The sequence below is a fragment of the Saimiri boliviensis genome, chromosome 6 (assembly GCF_048565385.1).
Source record: "Saimiri boliviensis isolate mSaiBol1 chromosome 6, mSaiBol1.pri, whole genome shotgun sequence".
Lineage (NCBI taxonomy): Eukaryota > Metazoa > Chordata > Mammalia > Primates > Cebidae > Saimiri > Saimiri boliviensis.
Genome location: NC_133454.1, coordinates 130,180,547 through 130,204,968, shown reverse-complemented (window position 1 = coordinate 130,204,968; position 24,422 = coordinate 130,180,547). Strand labels below are relative to the sequence as shown.

General features: G+C 51.9%; 1 protein-coding gene across 10 annotated transcripts in view; it reads left to right on the top strand.

The window, feature by feature from the left end:
- The window catches only part of SHANK2 (SH3 and multiple ankyrin repeat domains 2), a 684,346-nt gene that overhangs the window by 156,134 nt on the left and 503,790 nt on the right, over positions 1-24,422 (top strand). For all 10 annotated transcript variants that reach the window (XM_074401828.1, XM_074401830.1, XM_074401824.1 and 7 more), the window contains exons 7-9: positions 157-308; positions 823-990; positions 17,541-17,657. In XM_074401828.1, the coding sequence (XP_074257929.1) occupies positions 157-308; positions 823-990; positions 17,541-17,657 (437 nt within the window). The remainder of the gene's footprint in view (positions 1-156; positions 309-822; positions 991-17,540; positions 17,658-24,422) is intronic.

Here is a 24,422-nt window from a genome sequence, read left to right as displayed (position 1 = left end):
ACGTGGACTGTCTGGGTTCCCGGGCGGTGGGAGCTGTAAACACCCTGGAGGTGGAGGGGGGTCAGTTCTTTCAGCTTCGTTTTGGGCCTTTAGAGATGGCTGTGTGAGCAGTGTGACAAGTGTTGGTTCTAAAGTGTGTGTGTTTGGGTTCCTCAGAGACCCCCCTGACCTTAGCTGCGCAGCTGGACCACTCCGTGGAGGTCATCAAAGCTCTCAGAAACGGCGGGGCTCACCTGGACTTCCGTGCCAAAGACGGGATGACCGCCCTGCACAAAGCTGCCCGAGCGAGGAACCAGGTTGCCCTGAAGGTACACCTGGGGCCCGCCTGATGTGGGTGCTGCCCCCTGCCCTGTCTGATCCCACAGTGCCCACCCTGGGGGTCTGTGTGGGGTGTTGCAGCCGGAGCTTGGAACTGTACCCAGGCTCAGGTTTTCCTGCCCTGCCTCCCGGGTGTCAATGCTTTGAGAATTTATGGTTCGTAAGAACTCATCTTTTACTAAGAACCAGCTCGGTCGGGAGCCCCTCACCCAGGCAGGCTGACACAGCACTGACCGGGCCGGGGACGGGTCTGTCTGAGTGCTGCAGGTCTCCTCGTCTGCCCTGCCTTTCTGGGCACTGTTTGGTGTTTCAGAACTAGAAACCTCGCTGTCTAAAGTTATATCCTCCTTAATTCCGGGGAGCCGTGGAGAAGCACTGGGACCTCAGGTGTGGGCTGCCTCGGCCCGGGCGAGGGGGTCCTGGTGCTTCTTTCTCGATCGCCTCACTCTGTGCAAAAGGGGTCATGAGACCAATAATGACAGCTCCCGATTTTGTTTTTCCTAGACCCTTTTAGAGCTTGGCGCATCTCCAGATTATAAAGACAGTTACGGCCTCACCCCGCTGTACCACACGGCCATCGTCGGGGGCGATCCCTACTGCTGCGAGCTTCTCCTGCACGAACACGCCATGGTGTGCTGCAAGGATGAGAATGGCTGGCACGAGATCCACCAGGTGCGTGGGCGCCCCTCTGCGCTGCGTCCCAGGAGCTGACCTCCCCTCTCCTCCCATCCCCCGGACCAGCAGGGTAGCCTGAGGGTTAGATCGTGCCTTGTGGTCTTTTGTTTGGCCTGCCCAGAATTCCTAAAAATATGGGCATTAGACATGCTTTTAAAATGTGAATGTTAGGGTTTGAAAACAGACACATTTGCATAGAAAAAGACATTTCTGACTTCTCTGGAGAAACTCATTAGGCAAGGCTGATGAGTTTCTGCGCAGCAGGAGTGCCTGGCAGCTGTGGAGTGGACGCCCCCTTTCCTAGAAGCCCTGGCCTCTCCAGGTTCCCACCATCCTGCCAGGGCAGGATACCAGAAAGCCCTGGTGTTTTCTGAGTGCAGGGGAGCCCCAGGAAGGCTTGATTTCCATACACAAGGGGCATGTTTTTCAGGCCCCAGCTTGCAACCAACAGGTGGGTTAGGACATAGGTCAGCTGTGGTCTTGGCAAGAAACAGACTTCACCCGTTATGTTCAGTGAAAAGTCTAACTGATCAGGTAGACGTGTGGACGGGGTTAAAGGCTGAGGCCCCCACAGACGAGCAGTCTTGGGGAGTCATCAGCACCCATGAGCTGCCAAGCAAGGAGAGGAGATGGTGCTTCTGGGAGCAGGAGAGCTGGGCTGAGGAGGGAGCCTACAGGCCCATTTTGGGGAGTTCTCACAGAAGGCACACCTGCCTTTCTTTGCTTGGCTGAGCCCAGCCAGAATGGGAGGTCAGTGAGGGAGCCCAGTGGTGCAGGCTGGAGGCCAGGGTCTCCAGGCAGAGGGGTGAGGTGGGTCTGGGAGAGCTGGTGGGGCCTGTCCACCCAGGAGGTCAGGAGGAGGCTCTGGCACAGCAAGCGGGGTGGGGGGGTGGTCAAGGACAGAGGGCCCTGAGCTGGTTTCTCTCTTGGTTCTCTACACAGTGACTGCCGTGGCTTCCCAGGCTACCTGTGGGTTTTTCTCTTTCTTCGCCACCTTATGCATCTGTAAGGGGGGTTATGCACCCCGTCCACTGTGGTCAGAGTGGGCAGTGGGGGTGCCAGCAGGCCCCACCCTCCCTGGCCTTTCTTGTGCTAGGTCAGTTCTGATTCATTGTCGGCCCTGCAGCCTGGAGAAGCCCCTGTTCCTGCTGGGGTGTGAGGAGGGATCAGTGCAGCTGCTCAGGGCAGCCCCAGGCCCACACCCGGGCAGAGCCCTCGGGAGAGGGAACAGTAATGACCAGTCCTCGGAAATCCTCCTCCCTGTACCTGTCGTGAGATTTCTCGTGATTCTTGTGCTTTACTTTATGAAAAAGGAAAATAACTTTCCCCTGTGATCATTAATTTTATGCGTCAACTTGGCTAGGCCACAGCTCCTAATTGATCAAACAGTATTCTAGATGTTGCTGAGAGGTGTTTTTTTAACATGGGATTAAGATTTTAAATCGGTAGACTCTGAGTTAAGCAGATGACCCTCCATAATGTGGGTGGGCCCCATCCAATCAGTTGAAGGCCTTAAGAGAAAAGAGGCTGAGATCCCAAGGAAGAAGAAATTCTGCCAGAAAAAGACTTCAGATTCCCGCTGAACTCTCCCCGGGTCTCCAACCTGCCCTGCAGATGTCAGACTTACAGCCTCCACAATTGCATGAGCCAACTCTTTAAAATATTTCTGTCTTAAATGGTATGTGTCTATTTTAAACTTTAAATTTTAAAAAATTCTCTGTATATATGCATATATAACATATAAGTGTATACATGTATGTACACACACACACACACGCACACACACACATTCTGTCTCTCTGGAGAACCCTGGCTAATGTACCCCTGAATGTAGAAGCCACAGGGTGAGTTCTTGCAGACCACTGGGGAGGTTTCTGGGTTGGGGAGCTGCCCCCTCCCTCCGTCTCCTGCCCTGCCCTCCCTTTGTCTCTGGTGGAAACTGGCTGATGTTTCTGCTCTCTCTCTGTCTGTGTTCCCTCTTCCTTCCTCCCCTGACCTCTTCTCCCTTCATCAACCAATGGTTCCAGCCCCAGATGCCCCTGCCTTCTAGAGTCTCACAGGGTCTCTGCCTAACAGCTGCCAGCCCCAGGGATAAGACTGAGTTGTGAGTCTCTAAGAGACGTGGACACTGGGGATGTCCCTCCTGCCTGGTCAAATGGAGAATGAGTTACGTGTCTTGTTCTCAGTCAACTCTCAGTCGGTGATTTTACGTGGATGGAACTGTCATTTGATGTCACTTGATGATACCATAGAATCAGCTCACCGATGTTTCTGTGTTCAGGGCTTATAGGGTTCTCCAGATAAACAGAACCCGTGGGGTGTGCACATGCGTGCGTGCGTGTGTGCGTGCGTGCGTGAGGGGGTGTGGGTGTGTGTGTGTGTTCAGATACAGATACAGACCCAGGGAAAAGTTGATGCCACTGCATGGATCCCCTTTGTTTCTGGCAGAATCGGGGACCTTAATCTTCTTTCTCTTAAAGCCTTTAACTGATTGGCTGGGGCCTGCCCACATTATGGAGAATTACTGAATTTACTTAGAGTCTCCTGATTTTGTGAGCAATCACTGACCTCACGAAGACAGAAGCACCCCTGGAAGAGGAACATTAAGTTCAGGTTTCCTTTCGTGAATCAGCCCCTCTAGGCACATGAAAGAGGCTCCTCTTTGTAAAAATACTGACATGCGGCCAGGCGCAGCATCTCACGCCTGTAATCCCAGCACTTTGGGAGACCGAGGCAGGTGGATCACCTGAGGCCAGGAATTCAAGAGCAGCCTGGCCAACATGGTGAAACCCCGTGTCTACTAAAAATACAAAAACATTAGCCGAGCATGGTGGCGTGCACCTGTAATCTCGGCTACTCAGGAGGCTGAGGCAGGAGAATCGCTCGAACCCCAGAGGCAGAGGTTGCCATGAGCCGAGATTGCACCACTGCACTCCAGCCTGGGGGACAAGAGTGAAACTCCTTCAAAAAAAAACCTTCTAAAATGTGGAGTCGTTCACTGAGCCCCACATCCAGCCACCAGCTCTTTGGCCGGAATAGCTGCTGTGTTTCGACTTTGGGGATTCCTAGAGCTCCGTCCTTGCCCCTCCCCTTCCCCTCCCTCTTTCCTTTCCGCTGCCCTCTCCCAACTGGGTGAACGTCTCCGTCTCTGGGCCCATATCTCCAGCCAGCCCTGGGATGGAGGTGACGGTGGAGGCTGCCGGGAGCCCTGGCTGTCAGTCACTCAGTGCAGCTCTCAGCTGTGACTCCTGCCTGAGGCCCTGTGCTTGCATTCAGAGCCTTGCTGACCCCATGCCACCCAGCCACCTTGGTCCCGAGGCCTGAGCCTGTGCCACTGCCCTGGGACCTCGGAGGCGTGAGCCCCTGGGAGGTGCGCCTGCTCCTGCCTCAGCTTGGAAAATGCAGAGCAGGGTCTGAAAACCCAGCTGGGTACGTTCTCTGCCCTCTGGTGGTCCACTCCCTGTTCAGGAAGCGCCTGGAAAGCCATTTTCTCCCCGGCCAAAGAACCTCAGTGATGTATGTGAAGCGGCTTTGCCTTCGAGAGCCTCGTCCCCTTTATATGCAGGGTCCTTGTGCCTATCGGAGCAGATAAGGGATGGGTTCAGGTGCCCTGCACAGGCCTGCAGGAGCAGCAGGCAGCACTGCCCGCCTCCCAGATCATCCTCAGCAGTGCTCACACTCCCCACCAAGTGGCTGGGTAAATGGCACAGCGAGGGTCCCAAGTCTGTCTCTGGCAGAATCTCTTCTTCTCTGGGGACCTCAGTCCTAAGGCCTTTAAGTCACTGGATGGGGCCCAGTCCACATGATGGAGAATCATCTGCTTAACTCAGAGTCTACTGACACACACACGCGCGCACACACACACACACACACACACACACACACACATATATATATATATATATATATATATATATATATATTTTTTTTTTTTTTTTTTTTTTTTTGACATGGAGTCTCGCTCTGTTGCCTAGGCTGGAGTGCAGTGGTGCAGTCTCGGCTCACAGCAACCTCCACCTCCTGGGTTCAAGTGATTATCCTGCCTTAGCCTCCCAAGTAGCTGGGATTACAGGCACGTGCCACCATGCCTGGCTAATGTTGTACTTTTAGCAGAGACTGGTCTTATTTATTATTATTATTTTTTTTTTGAGAAGAAATTTTGCTCTTACTGCCCAGGCTGAAGTGCAATGGCGCGATCTCAACTCACCACAACCTCTGCCTCCCAGGTTTCACCTGCTTCTCCTGAAGCAATTCTCCTGCCTCAGCCTCCCAAGTAGCTGGGATTACAAGCATGCGCTACTATGCCCTGCTAATATTTTATTTTTAGTAGATACGGGGTTTCTGCATGTTGGTCATGCTGGTCTCAAACTCCTGACCTCAGGTGATCCGTCTGCCTCCCAAAGTGCTGGGAATACAGGTACCCACCCCCATGCCTGACTAATTTTGTATTCTTAGTAGAGACGGGCTTCACCGTGTTGTCCAGGCTGGTCTCGAACCCTTGACTTCAAGTGATGTGCCTGCCTCAACCTCCCAAAGTGCTGGGATTACAGGAGTGAGCCACCACGCCCAGCCCAAACTCTACTGATTTTGAGAGCTGTCGCTGACATTAAGACAGCAGTGCTCCTGGAAGAGGAATATTTAATTTCAGATTTCCTTTAATGAACGAGCCCTTTCAAGCACATGACAGAGGCTCCTCTTTGTAAAAATGGCCAAATGTGTGTAGGACCTGTAGCAATTTGGGGTCACCCATTGTCCTGAGCCGCTTTAATTGCACCATGATTCTGTATCCTCAGAGCAGCTCTAGCTGGCTACTTCTCATTGCTGTTTCTCCTATGAGTTCACAGGCCCAGAGAGGGCAGGCAACTTGCCCAAGGCCACGGAGCAAACAGTTGGCTGAGCTGGGTTCACTCCCAGCCTGCGTCATACCTAAGCCCGGTTCTCTATGCTGCCTGTAAGACTCTCACATCCAAACCACTCACAGCATGTTGGTGGCAGCAGAAGTTGCAGGGGCAGATGGGTTTCCCTGGACCTCACTGGGCCGTGCCTGGGGAGCACCTCTGAGCTCTCAGCCTGCTGGGCTCTGCATTTAAAGTCTGTGCCTCCCTTCTAGCATCTGGTGAGTGGACAGCTCTGTTCCAGGGCGCTGGCTGCTCATGGTGGGGGAAGCCTTCGAGGCCACAGCCAGGTCTGCTTAGGCATGCTGCAGGTGCACTCCAGCATTCTGCAGGCCACTGCTTTCCCGTCATTGTCCCAGGCCGGGCACAGGTGGCCGAAGGACACATTTCAGATCCACCCTCCACTTCAAGCCATGGGGGGACGCCCCGGCCCCACTGCTGGATGATATTAGAAGAGCCCTCTTGGAGCTCAGGTTGTCTGCAAATTGTCTTAAAAGTTTTAATTCAAATTACCCTTTTTTCTTATTACCAAAAAAGTACCCATGCATCGTGGTAATCTTGGAAAATACAAAGAAGTATAGATAAGCAAGTTAGGGAGTACCTCAATGCATTCCCGCAGCCCAGGGTCATCAGGAGTCCGATCTGGGGGTATTCGTTCCGTGTTTTTAATTGCTGACGACTTTTACACCCACCGTGCCCCTTCACAGCATGCCGGCCCTGGCCCGAGCGGGTGCGCTCCTGGAGAGGATGGTGCTCGGTGAGGGATCCAGGCCCTGCATTTCCATGTGCTGAGCCCTGGTGCCTGCCTAGGGGTGGAGCCTGGCTCCCTTCCTCCCTCTTGTTTGGGATGAGGGAATCTTCTCCTCGTGCTGTCTGTTGGCCGTATTCTGCCCTGGGTGTTATGCCGCCTGGGGTTGCAAACCCACCTCAGTGCCTGCCGGGTCACCGGAGCCAGTGCCCTGCCCTCTCTGAGCTTGTGTGCCAATCTCTCAGGTTGGCGGAGTCATAATTTGTAGAGCTCTGGAGACAGCTAGTGACAGAATTCACGTGAGGCACTTTCCGTAGTGCCCGGCATAGAGCAGGTGCTCAATGAATGTCCCCATCATCACTGTCATCATCTGTCCCCCTGTCGTCCTTGTCACTGTCATCATCACGTGTCCGTGCCTGACATCATCATTAGAAGTAATACATTAGGCTGGTCAGCATTAGAAGTAATACGTTAGGCTGGGCACAGGGGCTCACACCTCTACTCTCAGCATTTGGGAGGCCGAGGCAGGCAGACCACTTGAACCCACTGAGTTCAAAACCAGCCCAGCCAATATGGCAAAACTTGTCTCTACCAAAAATACAAAAAGCAGTGGGGTGTGGTGGCACATGCCTGTAATCGCAGCCACTCAGGAGGCTGAGGTGGGAGGATCACCTGGGCCTGGAGCTGGAGGCTGCAGCGAGCTGAGATCACACCACTGCACCGCAGCCTGGGCCACCAGAGTGAGACCCTGTTTCAGAAGGAAATAAAAGAAACAATCCGTTATATTCAAAGAGCGCCAACCACCTCTGCTTCCAGCTCCTCGTTTGATTTTGCCACCACCGTGTCATGGCTGTGGCATCAGTCTGTCTGGATGCTGTTACTGGCTGCTGTTTGTTATTTATCGTATTTAAATGAAGAGTGTCAGTCTTAAATAGTTTCAGGCCACAGGGATTTCTCCCCTCCTCCTGCTGCAGCCGCCCTCTGCCCACCCCGGGCGGACGCCCTCAGCTACCCAGCCTTCCCAGACCCCATGGCGAGGGCACATGCCCCTGATCCTCCCCAGCCTTCCCAGACCCCATGGTGAGGGCACATGCCCCTGATCCTCCCCAGCCTTCCCAGACCCCATGGCGAGGGCACATGCCCCTGATCCTCCCCAGCCTTCCCAGACCCCATGGTGAGGGCACATGCCCCTGATCCTCCCCAGCCTTCCCAGACCCCATGGCGAGGGCACATGCCCCTGATCCTCCCCAGCCTTCCCAGACCCCATGGCGAGGGCACATGCCCCTGATCCTCCCCAGCCTTCCCAGACCCCATGGCGAGGGCACATGCCCCTGATCCTCCCCAGCCTTCCCAGACCCCATGGCGAGGGCACATGCCCCTGATCCTCCCCAGCCTTCCCAGACCCCATGGCGAGGGCACATGCCCCTGATCCTCCCCGCCTGTGGGAGGTTCTCTGCCGGAGCCCCACGTTAAGCTGTTCCGGGTCCAAGCATTCTGGTTACCGTCCTCCCTGGATGGGACTGTGGGCACCCCGGCCGTGAGCTCCATGGTGGAGATGGCAGTCAGCGTTTGCCTGGAAAGTTAGCATTTAGAGTGGGATGGGGCCACGTGGGTTGTGGTCTTCTTCAGTTTGAGGTTTTTCTAGTGCACTGTGGTGCCCACCATGTCCAGGTGCTGAGGTGACCACTGTTTATCTAGGTATTGAGGTGATTGCTGTGTCCAGGCCCCAAGATGACCACTGTCCAGGCACTGCAGTGACCACTGTGCCCAAGCCTGAGCTTGGTCACAGACAGCACAATGCCAGTTGCCACAGGCAGGGCTGGTCTGAGCAGTGGCCGCGCAGAGAGCCGGGTAGTGCTGCAGTGCCGGCTGGGAGCGGCTCATTCTGGCCAGGGGAGGTGGGGGCAGTGCTGGACCCAGGCCGCGGTGCTGGCCGGTGACCCTCAGATGTGGGCTGGCGGCATGCGCGGTCCCCAGGGACATTGTGAACTGGGTTCTGGAGGTGGCAGCCCTCGGTGCTGGCATGTCCTGGCGGCCTTGGAGCTGTGGCCGAGCCTCACGGTGGGACGTGGGCGGTGGCAGTTACTGCACCTTTACAGGTGAGCACCTCCAGGGTGTGAGAGTCTGGGGTCCCTGACAAGTGTCACGACTGGAGTGTGGGAGCCCCTCCCCGTGTCACTCTGCCCCCCCTCGGGGGCTTAGTGTCTGCCCCTCTGTGGCAGGTCCTCTGTCCTGCCCTCATAACACAGGTGACTTCATCTTTCCAAAAATCATGTTATGAGAGCAATGGGCTCCATGGGGAAGTGGGCAAGGGCCGCAGGTTTATGTAGGCACATGCAGGTATGTGCAGGTGTGTGCAGGTGTGTGCAGGTGTATGCAGGTGTGTGCAGGTGTGTGCAGGTACGTGCAGGTGTATTCAGGTGTGTGCAGGTGTGTGCAGGTACGTGCAGGTGTGTGCAGGTCCTGTGGGAATGCTGGCCCACTCTCCTTTCGGAATGGTAGCACGGCGTCTGTGTGTGTGGTCGTTTGGGGCTGGACAGCACACTTCAGTAGACCCAGAGTGGTTGTGTTCTCCGTATAGGGCTGCTGGGACAAATTTCCTCACACAGTAGACACTCGTCACCTCAGGAGTCTGAGATGGAGGTGTCACACAGCCGGTTCCTCCTGAGGCCTCTCTGGGCTCGCCGAGATCGCCTTTTCCCTGCATCCTTACAGGCTCAGCCCCCCGCGTGTCTGTGTCCTCATATAAGGACACCAGTCCAGAGATCCAAGATGGCTGATCACTAGCAGCTCGGGATTGTAACTCCCAGTGAAAGCGCAAAGAACGAGAGGACGCCACACCTTCACGTGAATTCTTGTTGCTCACGCACCAGGAGATTCCCAGTGGAGGAGCCCCACGGGTCGCCAGCGCGACTCTAGTGACTGGTGAGGCGGTTTTGCCGGTGCCTCGGAGCATCGGTTCTTGGTGCAGAGTCAGAAAAGCACCATCAATCTTAACGCCGCTGATTTAGTCGGCGCAGTGGGTTGCTCAGATTTCGGCGCTGAGAATCAGTAAGTTGGATGTCCACTCAGAAACCTAATTACAAAGACGGTGAATACAAAGACCACAGATGGATAAATTTATAACGAAGGGAGGAAAACGGCCAAAAAAGGCTGAGAATGCCCAAGATCAGAATGCCTCTCCCTCAGCAGGGGATCACAGTTCCTCATCAGCAACGAAACAAGGCTTGATGGAGAACGAGTGTGTTCCAATTACAGAAGCAGGCTTCAAAATGTGGATAATGAGAAACTTCTGTGAATTAAAAGAACTTGTTTTAACCCAATCTAAAGTAACTAAGAACTTTGAAAAAAGATTTGATGAAATGTTAACAAGAATACACAATTTAGAGAGGAATATAAGTGAATTGATGGAGCTGAAAAACACAATACGAGAACTACGTGAAGTATGCACAAGTTTTAACAGCCGACTTGATCAAGCAGAAGAAAGGATATCAGAGGTCGAAGACCAACTCGATGAAATAAAACAAGAAGACAAGATTAGAGAAAAAAGGATAAAAAGGAACGAGCAAAGTCTCCAAGAAATATGGGACTATGTGAAAAGACCTAATCTACGCTTGATAGGTGTACCTGAAAGTGAGGAAGAGAATGAATCCAAGCTGGAAAATACGCTTCAGGACATTATTCAGGAAAATTTTCGCAACCTAGTAAGGCAGGATAATATTCAACTCCAGGTAATACAGAGAACACCACAGAGATATTCCTCAAGAAGAGCAACTCCAAGGCACATAATTGTCAGATTCACCAGGGTTGAAATGAAGGAGAAAATACTAAGGGCAGCCAGAGAGAAAGGTCAGGTTACCCACAAAGGGGAGCCTATCAGACTTAGAGCAGATCGCTCAGCAGAAACCCCACAAGCCAGAAGAGAGTGGGGGCCAATATTCAACATCCTTAAAGAAAAGAACTTTCAACCCAGAATTTCACATCCAGCCAAACTAAGCTTCACAAGTGAAGGAAAAATAAAGTTTTTTGTGAATAAGCAAGCACTCAGAGATTTCTTCACCACCAGGCCTGCTTTACAAGAGCTTCTGAAAGAACCACTATGCATAGAAAGGAACAAACAGTATCAGCCTTTCTAAAAAAATTATCAAAAAGAGCATCAATATAATGAAGAATTTACATCAACTAATGGACAAAATAGCCAGCTAATGGCAGTATTAAACTCACATATATTATTATTAATTCTAAATTTAAATTGACTAAATCCCTCAATCCAAAGACAGGCAATTTGAATAAAAAACTAAAACCCATCAGTATGCTGCATCCAGACCCATCGCACATTCAAGGATACACAAAGACTCCAAACAAGGGATGGAGAAAGATTTACCAACCAAACAGAGAGCTAAAATAAATAAATAAAAAGCAGAAGTTACAATTAAGCAACAAAGATCAAAAGAAGCAAAGAAGGACATTATATAATGATAAAAGGATCAATGCAACAACAAGAAGAGCTAAAGATCCTAAATATATACGCACCCAATACAGGAATACGCAGACATACAAGACTTATAAAGAGACTTAGACTCCCACATAATAATAGTGGGAGACTTCAACATTAATATTAGACAGATCAACAAGACAGAAAATTAACAATGATATTCAGGACTTGAACTCAGATCTGGAACAAGTAAATGTAATTAACATTTATAGAACTCTCCACTTTAAATATACAAAATATACACTCTTCTCAGTACCACATCATATCAACTTAGAAGTTCAAAAGAAATCTTGGTTGGCTCCTTGTTTGTTATTCTCTTCCCTCATTTTCTTTCATGTCTCCATTATTAAGCACAGTTATAGGCATACCCATATTTAGACTGCATTCTAGCCCGGGCAATAAAGCAATACCCCCATCCTCTCTCCCTCTTCCTCTTTCTCTTTCTTCCTCTTCTTTATTCTTTTTTTTTTTTTTTTTAATAAGAAAAAGAAAAAAAAGGACACCAGTCACATGGGGTTAGGGGCCTCCTAATGGCCATTTTTTTTTTTTTTTTTTTTTTTTTTTTTGAGATGGAGTCTTGCTCTGTTGCCAGGCTAGAGTGCAGTGGTACGATCTCGGCTCATTTCAACCTCCGCCTCCCGGGTTGAAGCAATTCTCCTGCCTCAGCCTCCTACGTAGCTGGGATTATAGATGCATGCCCCCACGCCCAGCTAATTTTTGTTTTTGTATTTTAGTAGAGGTGGGGTTTTACCATGTTGGCCTGGATGGTCTCGATCTCCTGACCCCGTGGTCCACCTGCCTCGGCCTCCCAAAGTGCTGTGATTACAGGCATAAGCCACCACGTCTGGCTTGGCCTCGTTTCAACTTACCTCTAGAAAGACCCTCTTCACATAAGTCCCATGCTGAGGTCCTAGGGGTTGGGATTTCAACACTCGCATGTTGTAGGGAGGGCCGCGGATCAGCCTGCAGCACCAACCCAAACCGAGCGGGCCGCTCTGGGGTTTGCATCCCAGCCCCTCCGCTGCCTGTGTGCCTGGGTTCATTCGGGTGCCTGGCCTCCCCTCAATGCTGGGCCTGCGGGAAGACCACAGCCAGCCTTCAAAAACCATGGTATACGGGGCCACAGAGCAGCCGGTGGCTCAGGCCATGTGAGGGGCTTTGCCCGTGTTTGGACAAGACACCGCTGTGGTGTCCCCACCTCATGTTGCAAGGCATGTGCCTAAGTGTGGTTGGGAATGATTTTTGGGGGGCACAGAGCTGAGCAGAAGTGGTAGGGGGTTCATCTCTGCTGCTCCCCTGCAGTGCAATGACCCACCCCCACCCCCCATCTCCCCTTTCCACCCCATCCTCCCCTCCCACCCCTCACCGCGCTCCCGTTGCTGTTCTGAGCATTGCACAACCCCAGGGGGCGCTGTTCCTTTTGCCAAAGTTTTAGGTCCTGTAGATGTATCACCAGTGTCCAGTAGGTGGCAGTAAAGGGCTTGAAGAAAGGAGCACCCTTTTTCCTAATTCACACCAAGTCTGGTGGTTGCTCAAGGGTGGGTGGGATTCTAGGCATTGCTAGGGCAAACACAGAGTTAGTTTCAAGGGGGAGCCATCTCCATGTGCCCCAGGCCTCAGCAGAAGATTCAGAGGCAGCAGACGTGGGTGGAGTGCCCCACACGTGCGTTTTCCAAAAGGCACCTCAGGAGAGGGGGTACGGGGTGCAGGTGTCAAGGGCTGTGTGCTGCCTTCCACCCCTTTCCTCTCCACCTTTCTATCACCCTCCCTAATGTCTCTCAGCAGCCAGAAACCAGACACCCCTTCCAAAATACGAGAAATCTGCTGCTTCCCGTGGGGGAGGATCAGTTTCTTCCTTTAACACTTTGGTAGCTTTCGGTATCTTCGTGTCAAGCGAGCACTACTTCCTTTTAAAATTGTAAACGACTGTTTCCATTTCCAGCTTGTAGAAGCGTCGTGAGAATGTGATGGGGAACTCCTCCCATAGGCCCTTCATGCGGACAGCACATTTGGGTTGTGCCCGTGTCCCAGTCACGTCCCTGATAGAAAAGGAACCGGTCTGGGACCCTGCATGGAGCCCTTCCATCTGGGACACTTTCTCAGGCTTCCCTTGGTTCTCATGGCTGTGACCATTTTGAAGATTTTGGGGTGATCATTTTGCTGGGTTTGCTTGGTGTTTGCTCGTGATGGGATCCAGCGTATGCATTTGGCAGGAATGTCTAAGGATGATGATGTGCTCTCAGCACACGTCCTCGTGGGGGCACTGAGGGCCATTTACCTGGTACTCATCATGGAGGTCATGTGGACCACCTGGTCGGGTGGGGTCTACTGGGTGTCTCCTCTTTTATTTTTTGAGATGGAGTCTCGCTCTGTCGCCAGGCTGGAGTGCAGTGGTGAGATCTCAGCTCGCTGAAACTTCTACCACCTGGGTTCAAGCAGTTCTCCTGCCTCAGCCTCCAGAGTAGCTGGGACTACAGACACACGCCACCACACCTGGCTAATTTTTGTATTTTTAGTAGAGACGGGTTTCATCATGTTGACCAGGATGCTCTTGATCTCTCGACCTTGTGATCTGCCTGCCTCAGCCTCCCAAAGTACTGGGATTACAGGCGTGAGCCACCACGCCTGGCCAGTTTCTCCTCTTTTGGTGCAGGGCAGGCAAGCCCCAAAATGGGGGCTTAGCCTGGGAGGGTTCTAGGCTTCACCCAGGAAAGAATTCAAGGGCAGGCTGGTGGTATTGGATAGCAACTTTTAGCAGCAGCAGCAGAGGTACTGTTTCTTGTAGACTGCGACTGCCTTATAGGCAGTGTGCCCAGAGGCACAGCTCAGAGGCCCGGCTGCACTCACATTTATACCCACTTTTAATTACATGCAAAGTATGGGGCAGGTTATACAGAAATTTCTAGGAAAAGGGTGGTCACTTCTGGGTCATCAGGTCATTGCCTTGATGACCCAGAAGTGGTCATCAAGGCAATGACCTGATGACCCAGAAGGGAAAGGGATGGTAACTTCTGGGCCTTGCCATGGCAACAGTAAATCGATGTGGCATGCTGGTGGGTGTGACTTAGGGAAAGCTGCTTCTGCCTTGCCCTGTTTTAGCTAGTTCTGAGGTCTCATGTCTGAGTCCTGCTCACAGAGTCATATCCCACCTCCTGCCTCACTTTGCTCCTTTGTAATTCATAGATCTTTTGTGGTTATCTTTGAGACTGTGCAAAAATTTGTTTCCTCATACCCCTTTCACCTGCAAGTTTTGGCATCCATTGGTATTTCCTGCCAGAATGATTGCTATCACAGTTGCTAAATGGAGATTTTTAAATCCTACCATTGCTTCTACATTTATTAGTCGAGTTTCTGTTGTAAAGAAAAGGTTTCTCTTCTTTATTTTTTCATATATTTACAACAAGGCAGACTTGCAAGTTCTGTTTATTCAGGAGGTAATAATCCACTATTATTGTCCCAGTTTTAGCCAGTGAGTGCCCCTTCAGGATGGCTCCTGTGTCCTCGGGACACAGTCCCACTGATTTTTTGCCATTTCCTTTATTTTGGCACAACAAAGTATTTCAAGCTCACTTAGGTCTTTCCCTGCCTCAGGAATCAGCCGTTTCTCCAAGGAGCCTGGTTCTTTTTAGCATGGGGTGGTATTTAGAAGCCAAGGTGCCGGTGCTTGGGGTGCTGATGGCTGCTGGGCTATTGCTGGTCCTGCATCCTCTCAATAGCCAGAGTTAGGGATGGGTAGACATGTAGGCATGTACATTTTCAGTTTTATTTGTCTCTGTATTAAGAACTGTGAGTTTCTCCTGACACTCCCATTCCAAGGCAATGCCACAAGGCATATTCTAGTTTTCTCCTGTACTGTATTGGTAACTTCCTTCTTTGACAGTGAGACCTGGGCTCCCATTCTCCTTCCTGAGTGTCCTTGTGTGTGAGTGCCTTCTGTGCACATCTGTGGATCTGTCTGCCTGCCTCCTGGCTTGGATGCCCCTTACTCATCTGCATGGCAGCTGTGTCTTCCTCAGCAGGCACGAGCTCCGTGCCTCAACAACCAGGGTTTAGAACAGAAAGAAGACACTAGCTGAAATGACACTTAAAAAAAAAAATCACTGCTAGTGCTAAGACTGTGGGATTCTGGGTGATTTGGGGTTTTGTTCACACTTTTCTATATTTCCCGGATTTGTGTGTTATAAACCTGTGGACACGGGAGAAGCGGAAAATGGAAGAACGCTCTTGGGAATGCTCCTATGAGATATCCGCCTGGAGTCAGCAGCTCCGTTTTCTCTCTTCCCGTTGAGCCCATTTTGCCCTTGCAAGGCAAGAGTGCTCTGGCTCCATCTGACTGATGGGACTTACAAGCTCATAAATTCAGATTAACTGGGGAAAGGGGAATAATGAGTGTGGATTAATTGTTCCGTGTTTTTATGCTAGCATTAGTTGTCTTTATTGACCACAGAGCAATTAAATTAAGCTGTAACAAAGTGTTGCCTCCCAGAAGTCCTTCAGAGAGTTCCAAATAGCAGGGATCCTTCCGTTTAAGAAACACAAATCCCAATGCAAACTCGTGGGTGTAGGGGAGGGAATTCTGCCCAGTCTTTATGCCCCTGAAATTCCAGGGTCAGTTGTAGCATGGAGGGGCTCATATAGTGTCAGCTTAGCTATGTGCATGACTCTTTCTGTCTCTTCTCTTTCTTTCCTTTTTCCTTTCTTCCTCTCCCTGTACCTGCCACACTTCCCTTCTGTGTTGAGGGTCCCATCAGCTCCAGGGCTCTTCACTTTCCTGCTCCCCACTCTGGAAGGAAGAAAGCATTTTTCCTAGTAGTTCTGACAAACATTCTTGCTTGGGGTTTGGCATCTTATCTGAGGTGACATGGGCATCCCTCACGGTGCCTGGGAGATGAACCTGATTGCTGCTGCCTGTGTCTTGCGCCTCTGCAGGAGTCGGGTGGGGAGGCCTTCCCTGGACCTCTGAGGGTGGAGTTGGGGTGGCCCCCGAAGGCAGACACAGGTGCAGTTCTCAGAGGAAGGGGCCATGGGGGTCAGGCAGGTGACGGTAGTGAGATCTGCGGCAGGGGTCTATTTATAAATTAATGAGATTTGTCAGAGGCACAGCGATGGTAAATGGATATTTCTTGGGTTTCTTTTTTTAACAGCTCATCCAGTTAATAGTTTCAGTATCTTCCCTGTCATCTTTCCTCACTGTTCTCCCCTGTACTGAGGAGTGGTTACCAATCAATTGATCCTGTACCAATTGCTGAGGTGCAGCTCTTTCCCGAGGACCATGAGAAGCTGAAGTTCACCTCTATCTGTCTCATTTAGCAGAAAAGCAGGATTTGTGAGAACCCCTTCCTGGACTGCCACGGCACCCACTGCTCTCAACACCCCTCGGCTGCCTCCCCTTGGCAGGGGTCACCTCTTTTCCTCCCGACCTTGAGGGTGAGATGTGTTGAGTCAGGACTGACATTTCTCCAAGTCCAAGGTTGTGGCTTCAATGTGGAGCGGTGTGTGGCTGGACAGAGACGCCCTCACCACCTACGCAGGGACCTCCCTGGCCCCTATGGGCTTGGGCGGGGAGGGGCTGTGCTGGTTTACTGAGTGCCGACTCAGTGCCAGCCTCGAGTGAGGCCGAGTGATTTTCAGCTGAACCCTGAGAGGGTTGAGGGTTGTTCCTGCCTATAGATGAGGCTGCACATAGGTGCCAAGGCGAAAGTTCTGATACATGGTTCATGCCTGGGTCTGTCTGACCCCCGAGCCCTGATGGTTCACAAACCACGTGTTGCCCCCCCACAAAAGGTCTCTGAGAGGAGCTGATCGTATGTGGGGCTGATGTACCCCTGCAGCCTGCAGCCTGCTTCGGAGCTGGACTGCATTAAAGCAATCGTAGGGCCATCCCTCACACGTAGAAGGACTGGGCTCACTCCTGTGGATGTGGCGGAGGGAAGAGGCTTCGAGGGCCTCTCCTGGCCATTTGTGCCGCCTCCCTGGAAGAGGGATCTCTCCCTGGAAGGGGGAGCTTGGGTAACTGAGGCCAGGGCTGAGCATTCTGGTTTGCATATTGTGGAGCTGGGCGCCGAGATTGGGAGAAAGATGTCCTGTGCCTCTGGGCCCTAGGCCTCCAGATAGGGCTGGAAGGAACTTTGTGGCCCCTTCCCAGACCCTCTGTCTCAAAGCTGAACACCAGTCCCCAGTCCCACCATGAATGTCCTTCTCCCTGGTCCACAGCCAGGGGCCTGGCACGAAGGCTGACATATTTGGAGCCCTTGCCCAGATGGTGGGTGGGTGGTTGGGGTCCGCAGAGGCCCTGCCCTGCCCTGCGTTGGGGTTCTGGTAGAGCAGCCGATGGGCCGCTGTACTTTGCGTGTGCATGTGGCTGTTGCGTGGAGGGTTCCCGACTCACAGCCTGGGTTCTGCGTTTCAGGCCTGCAGGTACGGGCATGTGCAGCACCTGGAGCACCTGCTGTTCTACGGGGCAGACATGAGCGCCCAGAACGCCTCCGGGAACACGGCCTTGCACATCTGCGCCCTCTACAACCAGGTGAGTGGTGAGCACGCTTGAAGGAAGTTATGTATACCGTGGCCCATTTCCAAAGCAAAGTGCCTTTAATCGGCTTAGGTCGGCACACTACAAAGGAAAATATAGGAAGCTCTTGCTTAAATAGCCAACGCCTGCTTGCCTGCCCCGGCCTCTTTCTTGCCCTCACCCAAACCAAAAATGTTTAGTATAAGAGGAAAGTCTACTGGCCTGCAGAATTGCTCAATTTGTCTGTTCTTATCAGGCTGCCCAGCTACTTGGATCATAAGTACTTAAAAAGCCGCGAAGCTAACTAAAATTGCAGTGCATTGTGGGCTAAGGCAAAATGCAGCAAAACAACCCTCAAAAACCACCTGAAGCCCCAACCCAACAACCAACAGGCAACGCCCGGAAAAACTGTGACCCCACAGTACTCAGCCTATGAGGAACCGGGGGAGGGGCCTGCGCCCTGGGGAGTAAGTTCCTTGTTGCAACTGCGCTGGGTGTGCCTGCCCATCAGACACCTGACCTTGCAAAACCGTCATTAAGAGTCTCATTTTCAGGGCCGGGTGCAGTGGCTCACGCCTGTAATCTCAGCACTTTGTGAGGCCAAGGCGGGTGAATCATGAGGTCAGGAGATCCAGACCATCCTGGCTAACATGGTGAAACCCTGTCTCTACTAAAAATAGAAAAAAATTATCCAGGCATGGTGGTGCATGGCTGTAGTCTCAGCTACTTGGGAGGCTGAGGCAGGAGAATTGCTTAAACCCGGGAGGCAAGGAGGTTGCAGTGAGCCAAGATCATGCCACTGCACTCCAGTCTGGGGGCTGGGGGCAGAGCGAGACTAGGTCTCAAAAAAAGAAAAAAAAAAGAGAGAGAGAGTCTCACTTTTGCTGTCTCCGGGTCTCTGAGTCAAATTAAATGAGTAAATTTGTTTCTCACATGCTACAGTGGTATGCACCCCAGCCAGCCCTAACCCTGGGGCACCGGGAAGGCCTTGCAGGGGGTGTCTCAGGTCACCCCCCTCTGCTGCCTCAGTGGAAACTGATACCCTATTGTAGAAGAGAGGCAACAGAACCCCAGGAAAATGAGGCGAGCTGCCTGCTCATACAGCTGGTGCCAGAACTGGGCTCAAGGTTCAGGTCTGGTCATGGCTGTGCCTCCCATCCGTGCCCCAGAAGATGCATGAGGAGCCAGGCTCTCTTGTTCACCCTCCGTAGCTGGGATGCAAATCCTGCTTAGTTCTGGGGTCGGCCATCTACCCTGTTTGCAGGCCTCTATGTGGGACATGGAGAGGGGCAGATCAGAGTCATGAGAAGGGGAAGGATGTGGCGAACAATGCCCCAGGATAGTTCTGGTACCCCCGCCAGGCATGCGTGGCTCCGTCACATGACAAAGGCAGGCCTTCCGGCTGGGTGCATCAGCTCACTCCTGTAATCCCAGTGCTTTGGGAGAACGAGGAGGGCAGATTGCTAGATCCAGTTTGAGGCTAGCCTGGGCATCATGGTGAGACCTCATCTCTACAGAAAATTAAAAAATGAGCCTGGTATGGTGGCATGTGCCTGTGGTCTCAGCTACTTGGGAGGCTGAGGTGGGAGGATCACTTGAGCCTGGGGGTTTAAGGCTATAGGAAGCCAAGATGATGCCACTGCACTCCAGCCTGGGTGACAGATTGAAATCCTATCTCCAAAATAAAAATTTAAAAAGCAAGGCTGGGCTGGGCGCGGTGGCACATGCCTGTAATCCCAGCACTTTGGAAGGCCGAGGCCAGCGGATCATGAGATCAGGAGTTCGAGACCAGCCTGACCAACATGGTGAAACGCCGTCTGTACTAAAAATACAAAAAGTAGCTGGGCGTGGTGGGCACCTGTAATCCCAGCTACTCAGGAGGCTGAGGCAGGGGAATCTCCTGGACCTGGGAGGCGGAGGTTGCATTGAGATGAGATTGCGCCACTGCACTCCAGCCTGGGTGACAGAGTGAGACTCTCAAAAAAATAAAATATAATTTAAAAGAGCAAGCCTGGCCAGGTGCAGTGGCTCACACCTGTAATCCCAGCACTCTGGGAGGCCCAGGTTGCAGATCATGCCAGTGTACTCCCACCTGGGCGACAGATCTAGACTCTTAGAAACAAATGAACAAATACATAAATAAGATAAACCTTCCGCCCCTGCATGGGACAGATATGCCCCTGTGTGCTTTTTCCTTAAGTGGCAAAGTACACCATTTTAACCACTTTTATGTGTGCTGTTCCGTGGCATTAGGCCCACTCACGTGGCTGTGGAACCGCCTGCCATTCGTCTCCAAAACTCTCTCAATCTTGCAAAACTGAAATTCTGTCCCCATCAAACAGTAACTGCCCCCTCCTGAGCCCCTGGCAACCCCCGTTCTGCTTTCTGTGTCTATAGATCTTCCCGTCATAGGGACTCGATGTGAGTAGAAGCACGACGCGTGTGTCCTTTCCCGTCTGGCTTATTTCACTGAGCGCGATGTTTTTAAGGTTCGTCCATGCCGTAGCCTGTGTCGGGATTTTTTTGCCTTGCCTTTTTAAGCTGAACGACATTTTCAAGCTAAATAGTACTCCGTTGTGTGGTCCGTATGCATGGGCATCTGGGTCCCGGCTTGCTTCCACCTTTTGGGTGTTGTGGATGATGCAGGTGAACATAGGTTTGCAAAGGTTTGTTCAGGACCCCGTTTCATTCCTTTTGGGGAGAAACACCCACAAGCGGAAACTTGATGTGAAAAAGCAAATAATAATCTTCCCACTCTTCCCTGTAAGACCAAGTGGAAGAGCTGAGAAGAGCAGGAAACGAATGTGTCGGGAAAGCACTGAAGGCTTGTAGGACGCGAGCCCTGCCCTCTGCGAGGCTGAATCCTAAATGACAAGGCCAAGTGACGCCCCATCTAGTGTGTGCACCATGGCCTCACGAGAGGCAAAGCAAGGTGCGGGGGCTGCTGGTCCCCCGGGAGGCGGGAAGTTATGAGGGTTTAGGTGGTGGGGGCGGCCGTGGAGTGGAGTTGGTGAGAAGGGGCCCGGGGCTTGTGGGGCGTAGGTGCGGTGCGGGCACTGCTTTAGGAGGACAGGGGCTGTTTCTCTGTTTCCTGGGTGCTCAAAGTCAGGGGAATTCCTGGACATCACTACTGAAGAATGACTCTGTCCTTTGCTCCTTTTTTCTCTTTCTCTGATTTCAGGGACCTTCAGATCGGGAGGGTGGCAAGATGTGGGTGCTTCACTACGTGACAGAGTGGCGTGGGGTGGGAGGGCGTGGCTCTTCCTCCTGGACAAACAGAGGGAGGTCTCGGAGGAGGAGCCCTGCTGGAGGTCCAGGGCTCTTTGTGCCTGGGTCCATCCTTCGCAGGCTGTCAGCATTATCTTCCCGACCCAAAGCAGGGTTCCCATCCTGTGGACTCGCTGTGGCCTCCGGGGTGAAATTGCAAGCCTCACCCTTTACCCAAGCTGTTCCCCAGCTCTTCCATGGCTATTCACCAGCCCACGCCTCCAGCCCCTCTGCTGGAGTCCCACTTTGCTTCTAGCTGTAAAATCTTCTTTGATTCTTTGCCCTGGAAAACTCCTGTGCATTCTTCAACACCCAATTCAGACTTCCTGCCCCTCAGTCAAGCCTTCTGGTCATGACTCCCTCATATCGTTAGTCGTACATTTTGCTCTGCAACCCTTTGCAAGACATAGCCAGGGTGAAATGTCCAGGACCAGGCAGTTATTACACCTTCCCTGTTTTCTCTGCTGGTAACTCCCTTCCCCTTGCATCCACCTGAGAGGAAGCACGTGTGGATACCATCAGAGGCATAGGTGCCGTCTTTCACACGTGGCACAAGAGAACAGCCAGGCTGGCTGGGGTTGGGTGGCGTTTCAGCTGGGCTGTCAGCAGTGCTTTGGAGAGCTGCTGGCTTCTCCCTCAAGGAAAGCACACTGATGTGGTTTGTATGCAGCTGTGTCCGTAGGCATGCCACAGCGTGTGGATGCTGAAATGTCTGCGTGAGTGTGGAGATACGTTTTTCAACTGCATTAGAAAAACACATCATGAGGCTTGGCTATGGCTGGGAAACACATCTGCACCAACATCTGCTTTCTAATTACTGCTTTCGATGGGAAAAACATCCCTTAATTTTCTCCAGTAGATTGCAAGCACATTTTATCTTGAAAAAAAAACAAGAAAAGCCTATTTTTTGTCACTTGAAATAATTGTGGACAAGATGGTATTTGAAAGTGTTGATGTTTCTTTCCTATTAGAAAAGTCTAACACATTGTGATGATCTGTATTGAGCTCAACTCAATATCACTCCTGTCTCCATGTGCCCCTATCTGTCCTACACTTCAGCTGCTGGCTCCAGAAGTGCCCCACGCTGACTAGGGCTCCAGGACATCCTCTCCCCACCTTGGGCCTCAGGTTAGTACAGGAGCCAGCTGCTTTTGCTCTTAAGAGCCGGTTGGTGAGTATTTTAGGATTTGTGTGTCACATGGACTCTGTCGTAACAACTCAACTGCCATGGTAGTGCAAAAGCAGCCATAGACAGTATGTAAACCAGAGTGTAGCTGTGTTCCAATAAAACTTTATTTACAAAACAGGCAGTGGGCCGATTTGGCTTGCAGGCCATTGTTTGCTAAGCCTTGGAATAGAAGGTTGCATCTGCTCTTCTCCCCCACCTGTCTGATTGCTGGATCCTCCTCCCCAGCACTGGATGGCTTCTCCTGCAGCCAGGGGACCTCTGGAGGCAGTGTGGAGAGCTGTCCCACTCCCGCCTGTGTGTGCCCCCTCTTCTGCCTGGCTGGAAGGACCTTAGTCGCCCCCCCTGGTTTTGACTCCTGGACTTGCATGACCTCCAGGAACCAGTGGGCAGGTCACAGGCTCTGGGCTTGTCGGCCCCTTGACCTCTGGCTACAGTGTGAGTCGGAATGTCAGCGAGTGGTCTAGGATCCAGCTTCATGAATCCCTCTTTCTCCTCCTTGGGGTTCAGCGTGTCTTCAATCTCCTCCCTTGTTCCCTTCCCAAACTCTTTGGAGTGTCTTACTAATGTAGTGAAAGAAGCTGGTCCAAACTACACCTTGTGTGATTCCAAGAGAGGCCCAGCTTCGTGTCTGCCTCTTCGATAAGTACCTGGGAGGAATGCAGACCCCCCGCCTCTGTCCCACAGGCACTGTGTGCTGTACTTGACCCAAAGCTTGTCTCCTTCCTGTGTCGCCAGCTGGACACCTTGCTGTACACACACCCCGTCGTCTACACATGTGCGAGGCATGTGGTTGCATGACAGCAGGCACTGTGCAGGCAGCAGAAACCACTCTGGCAACTGTCAGCAGAAAGGGTGCCTTACAGGGCACACACACAGGGCATGCAGGGAATAGTGTTGAACAATAGACTGTCCAGGGGTGGGACAATCAGGACAGGATTCAAGGAAGGGAGTCGGGAGGCAGCCTCGGGGAAGTGGCAGGGTCATGCAAAGAAGCCTGGAGGTCTGGGTTCCATCGGCTAGACCTTGCCTTGCTGTGCTGTGCTGGACAGCCTGTCGCCTCTCTAGGGCCCTGAATTACCACATCTGTAATGTGGGGATGATTATACCGAATTCACAGCGTTGCTAAGAGGCTAAAAATAGAAAACAAATCTATGCTAATATGGTATTCGTGGAACATAGTGGATGCTCAGTAAATAGTGGCTGTGATGATAGGAGTGGTGGTGGTGATGAAGGTGGTAATGACGGTGATGGTGCTGATGATAGTGGTGATGATGAAGGTAGTGGTGATAATGATGAAGGTGTTGATGATGAAGGCAGTGATGATGGTGGTGGTGATGGTGGCACTGATGAAGGTGGTGATGATGGTGGTTGATAGTGATGATGGTGATGGTGAAGATGGTGGGGGTTGATGGTTGTGGTGGTAGTGATGGTAATCAAGGTGATGGTGCTAATGGTGGTCATGGTGACTGATGGTGCCGATGGTGGTGGTTGATGATTGTGGTGATGGTGATGGTAATCAAGGTGATGGTGCTGATAGTGGTCATGGTGATAGTGCTGATGGTGGTGGTGAGGGTGGTCATGGTGGTGGTGGTGGTTGATAGTGATGATGGTTATGGTGAAGATGGTGGTGGCAGTGGTGGTGATGGTAATCACGGTGATGGTGATGATAAGGTGACAGTGATGATGGTGGTCATGGCGACAGTGATGGTGATGATGATGGTGCTGATGGTGATGGTTGATGGTTGTGATGGTGATGGTAATCAAGGTGATGGTGCTGATAGTGGTCACAGTGACAGTGATGGTGCTGATGGTGGTGGTGTGGGTGGTCATGGTGATGGTGGTGGTTGATGGTGGTGGTGATGGTAATCATGGTGATGGTGATGATGGTGGTTGATAGTAATAATGGTGATGGTGAAGATGGTGGCAGTGGTGGTGATGGTAATCACAGTGATGGTGATGATGGTAATCAAGGTGATGGTGATGATGGTCATGGTGACAGTCATGGTGATGATGATAGTGGTTGAGAGTGATGGCACTGATGATGGTGGTGAGGTTCGTCATGGTGATAGTGATGGTCATGGTGATGGTGATGATGGTGGTGGTTGATAGTGATGATGGTGATGGTGATGGCAATGTAGCAGAATAAATGAGGTTTGTAACTGAGCTGTAACCTCCATATTGGAATAACCCCAAGAACCTGTACATAGAACAGATGCCAGACTTCCAACCCATAACTCAGAATCCCAGTGATGCTGAGAAATCTGCAGAGCAGCAGCTGGCTCCACTGTGAGACAGCACTGGCATACCAGACTCCATGCTCACTA